The 19,536-nt window shown below is 45.5% G+C and overlaps 1 protein-coding gene across 1 annotated transcript in view; it reads left to right on the top strand.

The window, feature by feature from the left end:
- supt20 (SPT20 homolog, SAGA complex component) overlaps nucleotides 1-19,536 on the top strand; it is a 48,036-nt gene that overhangs the window by 27,505 nt on the left and 995 nt on the right. Inside the window, 3 exon segments of the mRNA XM_042311507.1 lie at nucleotides 1,764-1,874; nucleotides 4,141-4,234; nucleotides 8,926-9,005. Coding sequence (XP_042167441.1) covers nucleotides 1,764-1,874; nucleotides 4,141-4,234; nucleotides 8,926-9,005 — 285 coding nt within the window.

Genomic DNA, 19,536 nt, shown 5'->3' with positions numbered 1-19,536 from the left:
TCCCCCTCCCTTCTTCCTCCTCCCCATCTCTCTCCCCTCCCTTCTTCCTCCTCTCCCCCATCTCTCTCTCCCCTCCCTTCCTCCTCCTCCTCCCCATCTCTCTCCCCCTCCTCTTCCTCCTCCCCATCTCTCTCCCCCTCCTCTTCCTCCTCCCCATCTCTCTCCCCCTCCTCTTCCTCCTCCCCATCTCTCTCCCCCTCCTCTTCCTCCTCCCCATCTCTCTCCCCCTCTCCCATCTCTCTCCCCCCCTCCCCCTTCCTCCCCTCCTCTTCCTCCTCCCCCATCTCCCCTCTCTTCCTCCTCCTCCCCATCTCTCTCTCCTCTCCCTCTCCCCATCTCTCTCCCCCTCCTCTTCCTCCTCCCCATCTCTCTCCCCTCTCTTCCTCTCCCCCCTCCCTCTCTCTCTCCCCCCTCCCTTCCTCCTCTTCCTCCTCCCCATCTCTCTCCTCCCCATCACTTCCTCCTCTTCCTCCTCCCCATCTCTCCCCCTCCCTCTTCCCCCCTCCTCCTCCCCATCTCCCTCCTCCTCCTCCCCCATCTCTCTCCCCCTCCTCTTCCTCCTCCCCCATCTCTCTTCCCCCCCTCCTCCTCCTCCTCCCCCATCTCCCTCTTCCTCCTCCCCCCCATCTCTCTCCTCCCCCTCCCTTCCTCCTCCTCCTCCTCCCCATCTCTCTCCCCTCCTCTTCATCCTCCCCCTTCTCTCTCCCCTTCCTCTTCCTCCTCCTCCCCCATCTCTCTCCCCCTCCCTCTCCCCATCTCTCTCTCCCCCTCCCTTCCTCCTCCTCCCCATCTCTCTCCTCCTCCTCCCCCATCTCTCTCCCCCTCCCCATCTCTCTCCTCCTCCCCATCTCTCTCCCCCTCCTCTTCCTCCTCCTCCTCCCCATCTCTCCTCCTCCTCCCCCATCTCTCCCCCCCTCCTCTCCTCCTCCTCCTCTCCTCCTCCATCTCTCTCCTCCTCCCCCCATCTCTCTCCCCCTCCCCATCTCTCTCCTCCTCCCCCCCATCTCTCTCCCCCTCCTCCTCCTCCCCCCTCCTCCTCCTCCTCCCCATCTCTCTCCCCCCCTCCCTTTCTCCTCCATCTCTCTCCCCCTCCTCTTCATCCTCCCCTTCTCTCTCCCCCCTCCCTTCCTCCCCCCATCTCTCTCCTCCCCCTCCTCCTCCTCCACCCCTCTCTCTCCCCCTCCCCTTCCTCCCCATCTCTCCTCCTCCCCCTCCCTTCCTCCCCCATCTCTCTCCTCCCCCTCCCTTCCTCCCCCCATCTCCTCCTCCCCCTCCCTTCCTCCCCCATCTCTCTCCTCCCCCTCCCCCTTCCTCCCCCATCTCTCTCCTCCCCCTCCCTTCCTCCCCCATCTCTCTCCTCCCCCCCCCCCCTTCCTCCCCCCCATCTCTCTCCTCCCCCCTCCTTCCTCCCCTCCCTTCCCTCCCCCATCTCTCTCCTCCCCCTCCCTTCCTCCCCATCTCTCTTCTCCTCCCCATCTCTCCTCCCCCTCCCTTCCTCCCCCATCTCTCTCCTCCCCCCTCCTCTTCCTCCCCCCTCTCTCTCCCCCTCCCTTCCTCCCCATCTCTCTCCTCCCCCTCCCTTCCTCCCCATCTCTCTCCTTTTCCTCCCCCCCCCCTCTCTCTCCCCCTCCCTTCCTCCTCCCCCAACTCTCTCCTCCCCCTCCCTCCCTTCCTCCCCCTCTCTCTCTCCCCCATCTCCCTCCTCCCCCTCTCTCTCCCCCCCCCCATCTCTCTCCTCCTCCACCCTCTCTCTCTCCCTCCAGATCCCTACAGGTCCTCTGATCTTTAACTCTCTGCAGCAGCAGCAGCTCTCCCAGTTCTCTCCTCAACAGAGTCAGTCTGCTACGTCCAGCCCACAGCAGCAAGGAGACATGGTATGTGATACACACCTTCTGCCTCAGTCAGTCTGCTACGTCCAGCCCACAGCAGCAAGGAGACATGGTATGTGATACACACCTTCTGCCTCAGTCAGTCTGCTACGTCCAGCCCACAGCAGCAAGGAGACATGGTATGTGATACACACCTTCTGCCTCAGTCAGTCTGCTACGTCAGCCCACAGCAGCAAGGAGACATGGTATGACACACACACACACACCTTCTGCCTCAGTCAGTCTGCTACGTCCAGCCCACAGCAGCAAGGAGACATGGTATGAAACACACACCTTCTGCCTCAGTCAGTCTGCTACGTCCAGCCCACAGCAGCAAGGAGACATGGTATGTGACACACACCTTCTGCCTCAGTCAGTCTGCTACGTCCAGCCCACAGCAGCAAGGAGACATGGTATGACACACACACCTTCTGCCTCAGTCAGTCTGCTACGTCCAGCCCACAGCAGCAAGGAGACATGGTATGAAACACACACCTTCTGCCTCAGTCAGTCTGCTACGTCCAGCCCACAGCAGCAAGGAGACATGGTATGACACACACACCTTCTGCCTCAGTCAGTCTGCTACGTCTAGCCCACAGCAGCAAGGAGACATGGTATGTGATACATACCTTCTGCCTCAGTCAGTCTGCTACGTCTAGCCCACAGCAGCAAGGAGACATGGTATGACACACACACCTTCTGCCTCAGTCAGTCTGCTACGTCCAGCCCACAGTAACCTCGTCCAAAGGCTATTGTTCACAGCACATATACACTACCGGTCAAAAGTTTTAGAAGACCTTCTCATTCCAGGGTTTTTCTTTATTTTGACCATTTTCTACATTGTAGAATCATAGTGAAAAACTATGAAATAACACATATGGAATCATGTAGTAACCAAAAAAGTGTAAAACAAATGAAAATATATTTTTTATATGAGATTCTTCAAATAGCCACCCTTTGCCTTGATGACAGCTTTGCACACTGTTGGCATTATCTCAACCAGCTTCACCTGGAATGCTTTTCCAACAGTCTTGAAGGAGTTCCCACATATGCTGAGCACTTGTTGGCAGCTTTTCCTTCACTCTGCGGTCCGACTCCTCCCAAACCATCTCAAATGGGTTGAGGTTGGGTGATTGTGGAGGCCAGGTCATCTGATTCAGCACTCCATCACTCTCCTTCTTGGTCAAATAGCCCTTACACAGCCTGGAGGTGTGTTGTGTCATTGTCCTGTTGAAAAACAGATGATAGTCCCACTAAGCACAAACCAGATGGGATGGCGTATCGCTGCAGAATGCATCACTGACAGTGTCACTAGCAAAGCACCATCACACCTCCTCCTCCATGCTTCACAGTGGGAACCACAGATGCGAGATCATCCATTCAGCTACTCTGCGTCTCACAAAGACGGTGGTTGGAACCAAAAATCTCACATTTGGACTCATCAGACCAAAGGACAGATTTCCACCGGTCTGATGTCCATTGCTCGTGTTTCTTGGCCCAAGCAAGTCTCTTCTTCTTATCAGTGTCCTTTTAGTAGTGTTTTGTTTGCATCAATTTGACCATTTTTATTTGACCTTTTATTTTACTAGGCAAGTCAGTTAAGAACAAATTCTTATTTTCAATGACGGCCTATAATGCTTGATGGTTTTTGCCACTGTACTTGAAGAAACTTTCAAAGTTCTTGAAATGTTCCGTTTTGACTGACCTTCATGTCTTAAAGTAATGATGAACTGTTGTTTCTCTTTGCTTATTTGAGCTGTTCTTGCCATAATATGGACTTGGTCTTTTACCAAATAGGGCTGTATACCACACCCCTACCTTGTCACAACACAACTGATTGGCTCAAACGCATTAAGAAGGAAAGAAATTCCACAAATTAACTTTTAACAAGGCACACCTGTTAATTGAAATGCATTCCAGGTGACTACCTCATGAAGCTGGTTGAGAGAATGCCAAGAGTGTGGAGCTGTCATCCATGCAAAGGGTGGCTACTTTGAAGAATCTCAAATATAAAATATATTTTTATTTGTTTAACACTTGTTTTGGTTACTACATGATTCCATATGTGTCATTTCATAGTTTTGAATGTCTTCACCATTATTCTACAATGTAGAAAATAGTATAAAATAAAGAAAAACCCTTGAATGAGTAGGGGTTCTAAAACTTTTGAACGGTAGTGTAAGTAATGATATTAAGCCCACAGCAACAGACACACAGTATGACACACATCTTTCTCTGTGGTGATGACCTCTAACCTCTGCCCTGGTTTTAGGGTGATCAGGGGTCAGACCAGGGTATGGGCGCTCAACAGACTGCTGTCATCAACCTGACTGGAGTAGGAAGCTTTAAGTCCCCACAGACAGCAGGTAGGACACACACACTCTAATACACACTCTGTTTCTCTCTCTCGCTCTCTCTTTCTCTGTCGCTCTCTCTCTGTCGCTCTCTCTCTCTGTCGCTCTCTCTCTCTGTCGCTCTCTCTCTGTCGCTCTCTCTCTGTCTCTCTGTCGCTCTGTCTCTCTGTCGCTCTCTCTCCCTGTCGCTCTCTCTCTCCCTGTCGCTCTCTCTCTCCCTGTCGCTCTCTCTCTCTCTCTCTCCCTGTCGCTCTCTCTCTCCTCCCTGTCGCTCTCTCTCCCTGTCGCTCTCTCTCCCTGTCGCTCTCTCCCTGTCTCTCTCTCTCCCTGTCGCTCTCTCTCTCTCTTTCGCTCTGTCGCTCTCACACACACACACAAACTCTTAATCGCTTACACAATCTCTCTCCCTGTCGCTCTCTCTCCCTGTCGCTCTCTCTCCCTGTCGCTTTCTCTCCTGTCGCTCTCTCTCTCTCTCCCTGTCGCTCTCTCTCTCTCCCTGTCTCTCTCTCTCTCTCTCCCTGTCGCTCTCTCTCCCTGTCGCTCTCTCTCCCTGTCGCTCTCTCTCCCTGTCGCTCTCTCTCCCTGTCGCTCTCTCTCTCTGTCGCTCTCTCTCTCTGTCGCTCTCTCTCCCTGTCGCTCTCTCTCCCTGTCGCTCTCTCTCCCTGTCGCTCTCTCTCCCTGTCGCTCTCTCTCCCTCTCTCCCTGTCGCTCTCTCCCTGTCGCTCTCTCTCTCTCTCCCTGTCGCTCTCTCTCTCTCTCCCTGTCGCTCTCTCTCCCTGTCGCTCTCTCTCCCTGTCGCTCTCTCTCCCTGTCGCTCTCTCTCCCTGTCGCTCTCTCTCTCTGTCGCTCTCTCTCCCTGTCGCTCTCTCTCTCTCTCCCTGTCGCTCTCTCTCCCTGTCGCTCTCTCTCCCTGTCGCTCTCTCTCTCTCGCTCTTTCTCTCTCTGTCGCTCTCACACACACACACACACACACACACACACAAACTCTTAATCGCTTACACAATCTCTCTCTTTGTAAATGTTTTACTCTTTCTTCAGTAACACGACTCTTTCACCAGTCAAACTGATAACAACCAGACGTTACTGACTGTGTTATCAAATGTAGGACTGTAGCACTGACCCAACGGTGACAAGTTCATAGTTCAAAAGCAATGTGTTAAGTGCAACATTTACCATAAACCTCTTTGATTAGTAAACTGAGCAATACGTAAATAGTTGCCGCTTTACGAGGCACATTGTTAAATAAAAGTCCCTCACTGTAGATCTCATACACAATATATACAAAAGTATGTGGACACCACTTCACATTTAGTGGATTCTGTTATTTCAGGAACACCCATTTCTGCTAGGTGTATCAAATCGAGAACACGGCCATGCAATCTCCATAGACAAACATTGGCAGTAGAACACTGAAGAGCTCAGTGACTTTCAACGTGGCACCTTCATAGGATGCCACCTTTACAAAAAGTAAATTTGTCAAATTTCTGCCCTGCTAGAGCTGCACAGGTCAACTGTAAGTGTTGTTATTGTGAAGTGGAAATGTCTTGGAGAAACAACGGCTCAGCCTCTAATTGGCAGGCCATACAAGCTCACAGAACAGGACCTCCGAGTGCTGAAGTGCGTAGCGTGTAAAAATCGTCCGTCATTGGTTGTTCTCACTACCGAGTTCCAAACTGCCTCTGAAAGCAACGTCAGCACAAGAACTGTTTGTCGGGAGCTTCATGAAGTGGGTTTCCATGACCAAGCAGCCGCAATGTCAAGCTCACCGCTATTGGACTCCGGAGCAGTGGAAACACGTTCTCTGGAGTGATGAATCACGCTTCACCATCTGGCAGTCCCACGGACAAATCTGGGTTTGGTGGATGCCAGGAGAACGCTACCTGCCCCAATGCATAGTGCCAACTGTAAAGTTTGGTGGAGGAGGAATATTGTTCTGGGGCTGTTTGTCACGGTTCAGGCCCCTTAGTTCCAGTGCAGTGAAATCTTAACTCTACAGCGTACAATGACATTCTAGACAATTCTGTTCTTCCAACTTTGTGGCAACAGTTTGGGGAAGGCCCTTTCCTGTTTCAGCATAACAATGCCCCCGTGCACAAAGCACGGTCCATACACAAATGGTTTGTCTTGGCCTCCCGGGTGGCGCAGTGGTCTAAGGCACGGCATTGCAGTGCTAGCTGGGTTCGAGCCCAGGCTCTGTCGTAGCCGGCCGCGACCGGGAGGTCTGTGGGGCGACGCACAATTGGCCCAGCGTCGGAGGGTTTGGCCGGTAGGGAAATCCTTGTCTCATCGCGCACTAGAGACTCCTGTGGCTGGCCGGGCGCAGTGCAGGGGCACGGTGTTTCCTCCGACACATTGGTGCGGCTGGCTTCCGGGTTGGATGCGCGCTGTGTTAAGAAGCAGTGCGGCTTGGTTGGGGGTTGGAGGACGCATGACTCTCGACCTTCGTCTCTCCCGAGCCCGTACGGGAGTTGTAGCGATGAGACAAGATAGTAAGTACTAAAAACAATAGGATACTACCAAATTGGGGCGAAAAAAGGGGATAAAATTCAAAAATGGTTTGTCAAAAACGGTGTGGAAGAACTTAACTGGCCTGCACAGAGCCCTGACCTCAACCCCATGGAACACCATTGGGATGTATTGGAATGCCGATTGTGAGCCAGGCCTAGTCGCCAAACATCAGTGCCCAACCTCACTAATGCTGTTGTGGCTGAATAGCCGCAAGTCCCCGCAGAAATCTTCCAACATCTAGTGAAACGCCTTCCCAGAAGAGTGGAGGAAAGCAGCGAAATGGTGGGGGGCCACCAACTCCATATTAATGCCCATGATTTTGGAATGTGATGTTCCACAAGCAGGTGTCCACATACTTTTGGTAATGTAGTGTATCAGTGTCCCTCACTGTTGATCAAAACCTGATCATCTATTTACGACAGTAGAAAAACATCAGACCAGTCTGTTCTGCTCTGTTCTGGAGTGTGTTTGTAAAGTAACCTGTCAAAGGTCAAACTGATGTAATAAGTCAAAGGTCAAACTACACTTCCCCCCCCCCACTTCTCTGCTACATTCTCTCCTTTTTTTGTTTCTGTTTCCTCCCAACCCACCCTCCTTTTTTTTCCCTCCGTCTTTTGTCCTTCCTCCTTTTCCTCCCTTCCACTCCTCCTTCTGTCCTCCCCGCTTTGTCGTCTATCCTTCTCTCCTCCCTCCCTCCTCTTCTCCTCCCTCCTTCCCTTTTTCTCTCCTCCCTCTTCCTCTCCTCTTCTATCCCTCCCTCCTTTTCCTCCTTTTCCACCCTTCCACTCCTCCTTCTGTCCTCCCCCGCTTTGTCGTCTCACCAACTGATCCTCTCCTCTACCTATATCCCCCTGTTTTCCTGACCTGGCTTCATCCCTCTCTCCCTACCCTGTCCTCCCCTGCCATCCCTAACTGCCCCATTGTTCTCGTTCCTGCCTCCCTCCTCTCCTTCTCCCTCCCTCTTTCCATCCTCTCTCCTCCCTTCTCTTCTCCTCCCTCCCTCCTTCCCTCTTTCCATCCTCCCTCCTCTTCTCCTCCCTCCCTCAATCCCTCTTTCCATCCTCTTCCTCTTCTCCTCCCTCCTCTCCTCTTCTATCCCTCCCTCTTTCCCTCCTTCCTCTCCTCCCTCCTCCCTCCCTATTTCCATCTTCCTCTCTTCCTCTTTCCATCCTCCCTCCCTCTTTCCATCCTCCCTCCCTCTTTCCATCCTTCCTCCCTCTTTCCATCCTCACTCCTCTCTTCCTCTCCTCCATCCTTCCCCTCCTCCATCCTCTCTTCCTCTCTTCCTCTCCTCCCTCCTCTTTCCATTCTCCCTTCCTCCACTTCTCCTCCCTCCCTCATTCCCTCTTTCCATCCTCTCTCCTCCCTCCCTCCTCTTCTCCTCCTTCCCTCTTTCCACCCTCCCTCTTCCTCTCCTCCTCCCTCCTCTCCTCTTCTATCCCTCCTTCCTCTCCTCCCTCCTCTCCCTCCATATTTCCATCTTCCCCTCCATCCTCCCTCTTCCTTTCCTCCCTCCCTCTTTCCATCCTCCCTCCTCTCTTCCTCTCCTCCATCCTCCCTCTTCCTTTCCTCCATCCTCCCTCTTCCTTTCCTCCCTCCCTCTTTCCATCCTCCCTCCCTCCCTCTTTTCATCCTCCTTCCTCTCCTCCATCCTCCCTCCCTCTTTCCATCCTCCATCCTCCCTCCCTCCCTCCCTCCCTCCCTCCCTCCCTCCCTTTCATCCTCCCTCCTCTCTTCCTCTCCTCCATCCTCCCTCCCTCTTTCCATCCTCCCTTCCCCTCCTCCATCCTCCCTCCCTCCACCCTCTCCTCCCTCCCTCCCTCCACCCTCTCCTCCCTCCCTCCCTCCCTCCCTCCCTCTTTTCATCCTCCCTCCTCTCTTCCTCTCCTCCATCCTCCCTCCCTCTTTCCATCCTCCCTTCCCCTCCTCCATCCTCCCTCCCTCCCTCCACCCTCTCCTCCCTCCCTTCCCCTCCCTCCACCCTCCCTCCCTCCCTCTTTTCATCCTCCCTCCTCTTTTCCTCTCCTCCATCCTCCCTCCCTCTTTCCATCCTCCCTTCCCCTCCTCCATCCTCCCTCCCTCCCTCTTTTCATCCTCCCTCCTCTCTTCCTCTCCTCCATCCTCCCTCCCTCTTTCCATCCTCCCTTCCTCTCCTCCCTCCCCCCCTCCTCTCCTCCCTCCATACTGTACTGTAGTGCTGTCCCAGTTAGGCTGTGGTCTGGATGGCTCTGGTCCCCCCCTGCCTTCTCCAAGGCTTCAGCAGCCGCAGATACAAGTAATGCACACACTCTAATATACACCTATATACATACAGACTGTATATCTATATTATACAACTATATACATATACAATATATAGATATACCATCTGTATTTATAGATATGTATAATATAGATATACAATATATAGCTATACAGTGTATCTATATTATACATATCTATACATAGACTGTATATTATACAACTATATACATACAGACTGTATATCTATATTATACATATCTATACATAGACTGTATATTATACAACTATATACATACAGACTGTATATCTATAATTATACACCTATATACATAGACTGTATATCTATATTATACATATCTATACATACAGACTGTATATCTATAATTATACACCTATATACATAGACTGTATATCTATATTATACATATCTATACATACAGACTGTATATCTATAATTATACACCTATATACATAGACTGTATATCTATATTATACATATCTATACATACAGACTGTATATCTATAATTATACACCTATATACATAGACTGTATATCTATATTATACATATCTATACATACAGACTGTATATCTATAATTATACAACTATATACATAGACTGTATATCTATATTATACACCTATATACATAGACTGTATATCTATAATTATACACCTATATACATAGACTGTATATCTATATTATACATATCTATACATACAGACTGTATATCTATATTATACCTATCTATACATCTATATTATACATATCTATACATACAGACTGTATATCTATAATTATACACCTATATACATAAACTGTATATCTATATTATACATATCTATACATCTATATTATACCTATCTACATCTATATTATACATATCTATACATACAGACTGTATATCTATAATTATACACCTATATACATAAACTGTATATCTATATTATACATATCTATACATCTATATTATACCTATCTATACATCTATATTATACATATCTATACATACAGACTGTATATCTATAATTATACACCTATATACAGTTGAAGTGGGAAGTTTACATACAGTTGGGTTGGAGGCATTGAAACTCATTTTTCAACCACTCCACAAATTTCTTGTTAACAAACTATACCTTTGGCAAGTCGGTTAGGACATCTACTTTGTTCATGATGCAAGTAATTTTTCAAACAATTGTTTACAGACAGATGATTTCACTTATAATTCACTGTATCACAATTCCAGTGGGCCAGAAGTTTACATCCACTAAGTTGACTGTGCCTTTAAACAGCTTGAAAAATCCAGAAAATGATGTCATGACTTTAGAAGCTTCTGATAGGCTAATTGACATAATTTGAATCAATTGGAGGTGTACCTGTGGATGTATTTCAAGGCCTACCTTCAAACTCAGTGCCTCTTTGCTTGACATCATGGGGAAATCAAAAGAAATCAGCCAAGACCTCAGAAAAACATTGTAGACCTTCACATCCTTGAGAGCAATTTCCAAACGCCTGGAGGTACCACATTCATCTGTACAAACAATAGTACCCAAGTATAAACACCATGGGACCACGCAGCCGTCATACCGCTCAAGAAGGAGACATGTTCTGTCTCCTAGAGATGAACGTACTTTGGTGCGAAAAGTGCAAATCAATCCCAGAACATCAGCAAAGGACCTTGTGAAGATGCTGGAGGAAACAGGTACAAAAGTATCTATATCCACTGTAAAATGAGTCCTATATCGACATAACCTGAAAGACTGCTCAGCAAGGAAGAAGCCACTGCTCCAAAACCGCCATAAAAAAATCAGACTACGGTTTGCAACTGCACATGGGGACAAAGATCATACTTTTTGGAGAAATATCCTCTGGTCTGATGAAACAAAAATATAACTGTTTGGCCATAATGACCATTGTTATGCTTGGAGGGAAAAGGGGGAGGCATGCAAGCTGAAGAACACCATTCCAACCGTGAAGCACGGGGGTGGCAGAATCATGTTGTGGGGGTGCTTTGCTGCAGGAGGGACTGGTGCACTTCACAAAATAGATGGCTTCATGAGGTAGGAAAATTATGTGGATATATTGAAGCAACATCTCAACACATCAGTGTGTTAAAGCTTGGTCGCAAATGGGTCTTCCAAATGGACAATGGCCCCAAGCATACTTCCAAAATTGTGGCAAATTGGCTTAAGGACAATGCTTAAGGACAACAAAGTCAAGGTATTGGAGTGGCCATCACAAAGCACTGACCTCAATCCTACAGAAAATGTGTGGCCAGAACTGAAAACGCGTGTGCGAGCAAGGAGGCCTACAAACCTGACTCAGTTACACCAGCTCTGTCAGGAGGAACGTGCCAAAATTCACCCAACTTATTGTGGGAAGCTTGTGGAAGGCTACCCGAAACGTTTGACCCAAGTTTAGCCATTTAAAGGCAATGCTACCAAATACTAATTGAGTGTATGTAAATGTCTGACCCACTGGGAATGTGACAAAATAAATTAAAGCTGAAATAAATAATTCTCTCTACTATTATTCTGACATTTCACATTCTTAAAATAAAGTGGTGATCCAAACTGACCTAAAACAGGGAATTTCTACTAGGATTAAATGTCAGGAATTGTGAAAAACTGAGTTTAAATGTATTTGTCAAAGGTGTATGTAATCTTCCGACTTCAACTGTACATACAGACTATATCCATAATTATACACCTATATACATATCACGTTTTATTGGTCACAGACACATATTTATCAGATGTTATTGCTGGTTGTAGCAAAATGCTTGTGTTCCTAGATCCAACAGTGCATTAGTATCTAACCATTCACAATAATACACACACACACACCTAAAAGTAAAAGAATGGAATTAGGAAATATATAAATATTAGATTGAGCAATGTCGGAGTAGCAATGACTAAAATACAGTAAATTACAGTACAGTATATACATATGAAATGAGTAAAGCCCTATGTAAGCATTACACATCTATATTATACATATCTATACATACATACTGTATATCTATAGTATACATATCTATACATACGGACTGTATATCTATAGTATACATGTCTACACATGTCTATACATACGGACTGTATATCTATAGTATACATGTCTATACATGTGGACTGTATATCTATATTATACATGTCTATACATACGGACTGTATATCTATATTATACATATCTATACATATGGACTGTATATCTATAGTATACATGTCTATACATGTCTATACATATGGACTGTATATCTATAGTATACATATCTATACTTAGACTGTATAGTTGTATTATACATATCTATACATATGGACTGTATATCTATAGTATACATATCTATACTTAGACTGTATAGTTGTATTATACATATCTATACATATGGACTGTATATCTATAGTATACATATCTATACTTAGACTGTATAGTTGTATTATACATATCTATACATATGGACTGTATATCTATAGTATACATATCTATACTTAGACTGTATAGTTGTATTATACATATCTATACATATGGACTGTATATCTATAGTATACATATCTATACTTAGACTGTATAGTTGTATTATACATATCTATACATATGGACTGTATATCTATAGTATACATATCTATACTTAGACTGTATAGTTGTATTATACATATCTATACATATGGACTGTATATCTATAGTATACATATCTATACTTAGACTGTATAGTTGTATTATACATATCTATACATATGGACTGTATATCTATATTATACATGTCTATACATATGGACTGTATATCTATAGTATACATATCTATACTTAGACTGTATAGTTGTATTATACATATCTATACATATGGACTGTATATCTATAGTATACATATCTATACTTAGACTGTATAGTTGTATTATACATATCTATACATATGGACTGTATATCTATAGTATACATATCTATACTTAGACTGTATAGTTGTATTATACATATCTATACATATGGACTGTATATCTATATTATACATGTCTATACATATGGACTGTATATCTATAGTATACATATCTATACTTAGACTGTATAGTTGTATTATACATATCTTTCCTTTACATAGACTAACCAGGTGAAAGCTATGACCCTTTATTGATGTCACTTGATAAATCCACTTCAATCACTGTAGATGGAGGGGAGGAGACAGGTTAAAAAAGGATTTTTAAGCCTTGAGACAATTGAGACATGGATTGTGTACGTGTGCCATTCCGAGGGTGAATGGGCAAGACAAAATATTTAAGTGCCTTTGAAACGGGGTACGGTCGTAGGTGCCAGGTGCACTGGTTTGAGTCAAGAACGATGCTCAACAGTTCCCCGTGTGTATCAAGAGTGGTCCACCACCCAAAGGACATCCAGCCAACTTGACTCCAATGCTTTCCACAGTTGTGTCAATATGGGCCAGCATCCCTGTGGAATATTTTCGACACCTGGTAGAGCCCACCCCCCCCGATGAATTGAGGCAGTTCTGGGGGAAAAGAGGGTGCAGACCTGCCAACATGCACGCATTTTGGTACCAACTACGCAATTATCTGTCCATGTACGCAGAGACCGATCCTTGACTTCGGCGATGTCATTTACAAAATAGCCTCCAATACTCTACTCAGCAAACTGGATGTAGTCTATCACAGTGCCATCCGTTATGTCACCAAAGCCCCAAAAATTACCCACCACTGCGACCTGTATGCTCTCGTTGGCTGGCCCTCGCTACATATTCGTCGCCAAACCCACTCGCTCCAGGTCATCTATAAGTCTTTGCTAGGTAAAGCCCCGCCTTATCTCAGCTTACTGGTCACCATAGCATCTCCCACTCGTAGCACGCGCTCCAGCAGGTATATCTCACTGGTCATCCCCAAAGCCAACACTTCCTTTGGCTGCCTTTCCTTCCAGTTCTCTGCCTCCAATGACTGGAACGAACTGCAAAAACCACTGAAGCTGAAGACTCATATCTCCCTCTCTAACTTTAAGCATCAGCTGTCAGAGCAGCTCACAGATCACTGCACCTGTACATAGCCAATCTGTAAATAGCCCGCCCAACTACCTTATCCCCATATTGTTATTATTTTCTGCTCTTTTGCACCCCAGTATCTCTACCTGCACATCATCATCTACATCTATCACTCCAGTGTTAATGCTATATTGTAATTATTTCACCTCTCTGGCCTATTTACTGCCTGACCTCCCTAATCTTACTACATTTACACACACTGTGTATAGATTTCTCTATTGTGTTTGTGTCACTAACTCTGTGTTATTTTTGTCGCACTGCTTTGCTTTATCTTGGCCAGGTCTCAGTTTTAAAATGAGGACTTGTTTCTCAACTGGCCTACCTGGTTAAATGAAGGTGGAATGAAAATAAACCAATACAATAAATATACAAGATCCGAGTTAAAAGTACACAGAAATGAATGAGGCCTGATTTTTATTTTATTTTTATTAAAAAAACAAAATTTTAATTAAAAAAAAAATCCACTGAGGAAATCTAACATCCCGGTTCTCGAGCTGCAACACACAGACATGTCCACGGACATGGAGATGAATACATCATTATTGGACGTGGCTGTCCCGTGTCTGCCCCTCCTCCTGTTTGTTGTGTGTTGTGAAGCTGAGTTTGTCGACTGTCAGCTGTACGTCAACACATGGACACATCCCTTTCCGACGCCGTGTGTTGTGGAAAGGTAAACACTAATTGTTTCAAGCTAACGTTAGCGAACATGAAATGGACATTCAGTGGGCTCTAAAGTGCTAGCAGTTCGTGCTAGTGAAACAAAGTAAATTCAAATACAAAAAAAATAACTGGTCGCATTTGTGCGAGTGTGATAAACATTTAATTCTAGGTCCCGTTAGATGTATTTTCCACGTATCACTACGAGGATCACGCAACCTGAGATTGTAACTATGTAATTATGATCCACATCACGCAAAAGCATTACAAAAGTATAATTTAAATAAATATAAACATCTTGGCATTTAAATGGAGACGGGAGTTTAGAAGACTGCGCGATGAAGAGTGAATGCGTGTCCGGTATTAGCTATAGAGGCAGTCTATAGACACACGAACAGCGGGTGTGCGGGGGAAGAAAACCCCAATTTGCCGCGCGCGTCTGAACATCTCATTCCAAAATCATGGACATTAATATGGAGTTTGTCCCCCCTCCACTCTTCTGGGAAGGCTTTCCACTAGATGTTGGAGCATCGCTGCAGGGACTTGCTTCTATTCAGCCGGGCACTGATGTTGGGTGATAAGGCCTGGCTCTCAGTCAACGTTCCAATTCATCCCAAAGGTGTTTGATGGGGGTTGAGGTCAGGGCTCTTTGCAGGCCAGTCATGTTCTTCCACACCGATCTTGACAAACTATATGGACCTTGCTGTGTGCACATGGGCATGCATTGTCATGCTGAAACAGGAAAGGGTCTTCCCCAAACTGTTGCCACAACATTGGAAGCACAGAATCGTCTAGAATGTGTGCGGCTTCTCGGCCACGGAAACCCATTTCATGAAGCTCCCAACGAACAGTTTTTGTGCTGATGTTGCTTCCAAGGCAGTTTGTAACTCAGTATTGAGTGTTGCAACCGAGGACAGATTATTTTTACGCTCTACGTACTTCAGCGCTCCCGTTCTGTGAGCTTGCGTGGCATGCCAATTAGCGGCTGAGCCGTTGTTGCTCCTAGACGTTTCCACTTCCCAATAACAGCACTTACAGTTGACCTGGGCGGCTCTAGCAGGGCAGATATTTGATGAACTGATTTGTTGGAAAGGTGGCATCCTATAACGGTGCCACGTTGAAAGTCTCCGAGCTCTTCAGTAAGGCCATTCAACTGCCAATGTTTGTCTATGGAGATTGCATGGCGGCGTGTTTGATTGTTATAAACCTGTCAGCAACGGGTGTGGCGGAAATAGCTGAATCCACTCATTTCGCAGTTGCAAACGAGAACTTGTTCTCAACTAGCCTACCTGGTTAAATAAAGGTGAAATAAAAAAATTGAAGGGGTGTCCACATACTTTTGTGTGTATATACTAGTGGTGGGACGGTTCACCAAACCCACGGTTCGCTACGTATTACAGGGTTTTGGGGTCACATTTCGGTACAGCAGGAAAATGCTTAAAGCCATTCACAGTGTTGCTTGCATTGTCTGTTTGGGCCTCTCAAGTTTCCATGCTGTGTTTGTAACCATGTGGGAGGTGGGAATTTACGAGTTGTGAAGGTCTTTCATGTGATTTGAACTCGATGAGAAAATGCAGATTGGCTAATTGCCAACAAGCTGCGCCAACCATAAACTAAAAGTACAGATGTCATGCTTGTAAATCAATTTTAGAGTTTTTATCAAATGCATTTATAGATAGCTTTTTACAATTAATATTTTGTTGCATTTAACTGGCGAAAATGCTGTTATAGAGGCCATTTCCTTAGTAGTTGGCGTCAGAGGTCACCATGTGGGAGAAGTGGGTGCTCACGATGATAGACGAGTTTCCCACTAGTAATTACCAGTTGGAGGACCGTTAAAGTGGCTTTTTCCCAGTCGTATGTGGTAAATTCCCACTTGGTTGTGAACGCTGCAATGACACTGCCTCCTTCGTTGCCTGGTGGGTCCGTGCTATCTGGGATCTTTGGGACGTCCCTACCACATTGTAAAATGGTAAAGAGTTTTATTAAGGTTAGGTAACGGTAGGGGTTAAGGATATAGGGTTTAGGGTATGGACGTCCCAAGGATGCCGCATAGCACAGACCGTGCCAGATGCGCACTTGTGACTCTCATAAAGGAGAGGCGTGTCAACATATTTGAGGTGTTGGCAGCTGCATAGGCAGCTGAGCGCGGCGACATATGTTAACGTTTTATCCCACAACTCTCTGTACCGTCGCCGTTGTAATCTACTAGGAAGCCTAAATGTTCCCAAACCGGAGATTTAAATGATGATGGAGGATCCTCCTGGTTTATCGACCGCATCTCTCGTCGTCATACAGAACTAGTTTCCGGCTGTGCCTCACAAAAGGACAGTTTGAAATACCCCAGTTAGAAGTTGTTTTATAACGTGCGTACAGGCTCTAGTTGTTTTAACAGAAAAGCCTGGAATTGTTTTTTTTCTTTAGCACAGATTTACCCAAGATGCATACAACGCAGTGTAGGCATAACGGTTTTATTTTGTATATATATATATTTTTTTATGTATTCAGTCTGGTTCACAGTGCGGACCGAACCGAGGTTCCCGTACCGAACGGTTCAGTATGAATACATGTGGCGGCCGTGTAGCCTACTGGTTAGAGCGTTGGACTAAATCAAATCAAATTTTATTTGTCACATACACATGGTTAGCAGATGTTAATGCGAGTGTAGCGAAATGCTTGTGCTTCTAGTTCCGACAATGCAGTAATAACCAACAAGTAATCTAACTAACAATTCCAAAACTACTGTCTTATACACAGTGTAAGGGGATAAAGAATATGTACATAAAGATATATGAATGAGTGATGGTACAGAACGGCATAGGCAAGATACAGTAGATGGTATCGAGTACAGTATATACATATGAGATGAGTATGTAAACAAAGTGGCATAGTTAAAGTGGCTAGTGATACATGTATTACATAAGGATGCAGTCGATGATATAGAGTACAGTATATACGTATGCATATGGGATGAATAATGTAGGGTAAGTAACATTATATTAGGTAGCATTGTTTAAAGTGGCTAGTGATATATTTTACATAATTTCCCATCAATTCCCATTATTAAAGTGGCTGGAGTTGAGTCAGTGTGTTGGCAGCAGCCACTCAATGTTAGTGGTGGCTGTTTAACAGTCTGATGGCCTTGAGATAGAAGCTGTTTTTCAGTCTCTCGGTCCCAGCTTTGATGCACCTGTACTGACCTCGCCTTCTGGATGATAGCGGGGTGAACAGGCTAGTAACCGGAAGGTTGCAAGTTCAACCCCCCGAGCTGACAAGGTACAAATCTGTCGTTCTGCCCCTGAACAGGTAGTTAACCCACTGTTCCAAACTAAGAATTTGTTCTTAACTGACTTGCCTAGTTAAATAAAGGTCAAATAAAATGTTTTACCGTTGCACCCTTAATATATCCTATCAATATTATACATATCTATAGATCTACCCTCGTATGAGAGACGACTGCACTAGATCCAAGTAATGCAGCAACTGTAACACACTATGTACATATTCTAGCTACAGATGTCATTATTCAGGGTTAGCGTCAGTGGTTAGCGCGTTGGGCCAGTAACCGAAAGGTTGCTAGATCGAAAGCTGACGAGGTAAAAATCTGTTTGTTCTGCCCCCTGAACAAGGCAGTTAAAACCCACTGTTTCTAGGCCGTCATTGTAAATAACAATTTGTTCTTTAACTGACTTGTCTAGTTAAATAAATAACAATATTCAGATTCCACTCAAGCAAGAAGTCCAAAAATAATGCAACAACTTTTTACATAAATCACCCGGGTCCCTTTAAACGCCTGTAGACAATACTCTTACCAAGACCTCCACCTAACCTGCTCCCAAGAAATGCACGTCTATTTGGATTCTATTGCACTACTAGATTATACAAAACCATTTTTCTATGCAGCACCAATCGTTTCAAATCGTTGTTTTCTTTCTTTTCTCTATGTAGTAGCTACAGATCCATTCCCCTCTCATCCCGTATTTCTGTTGGATTGAATAACATTCAAGTAGATATAGAAGGTTTGGTTTGGTTCGTACTGCTTTGATTAACAATGTATTGCTTCCACGTAAAGCATTTATCAGCTATTTAAATGTTGTGTTTTTTTTGTCCGATAAATTTCATTGAAATTTTGCACTTTTTTGAAGTCAACAAAAAAAATGTAATCGAGGACAGGTATTTCATTTGAAGTTTTAGCACGTAAAGCACGAGTTTTTAAAATGTTAATTGTATCTATTCTCACTCCATTTAACTAAGTTAGTCTTGTAGAAAAAGAAAAGCACCATTGAAATTGAAGTTGCTGACTTACTTTACAAACTCTGCTGGTTGCTTAGCATGGGGTTGTCTGTTGTTGCCGGGGTCACAGTTAATGAAGATCTTTCTGCTTCCGGGTCATCTTGGCCCAAAGAGAGGCTAACTTCCTTTATGTCTGTCACTGGTGCTGCTTGACTGTGCCACCCCCTTCTACACTCCTAACACCCTCTCCCATTCCTCCCTGTCTCTCTACTCCCCTTCACCCTCCCTCCCTCCACCCTTCCACCCTCCCTCCCTTCACCCACCCCCCTTCACCCTCCCTCCCTTCACCCTTCCACCCTCCCTCCCTTCACCCACCCTCCCCTCCACACTCCCTCCCTTCACCCTTCCACACTCCCTTCACCCCCACACTCCCTCCACACTCCCTCCTTCCACACCTCCAAGCTTCATCTCAGCTGTACTAACACAGAGCATCCTGTCTGTCTGACTACGACACTGGTATATACTATAGTATGTTGTTAAACTGAACATGTTCCCTGGGCCTCCCATTAGTACCAGAGCCTGTTTAATCATTATGTCAAATATATTTCATACACTTTTGATTTTCCTGTATAGGAAAG

This window comes from Oncorhynchus tshawytscha, linkage group LG33, assembly GCF_018296145.1.
Source record: "Oncorhynchus tshawytscha isolate Ot180627B linkage group LG33, Otsh_v2.0, whole genome shotgun sequence".
Classification (NCBI taxonomy): domain Eukaryota; kingdom Metazoa; phylum Chordata; class Actinopteri; order Salmoniformes; family Salmonidae; genus Oncorhynchus; species Oncorhynchus tshawytscha.
Note: the sequence above shows the minus strand (reverse complement) of the source record. Positions and strands in the feature narration are given on the sequence as shown.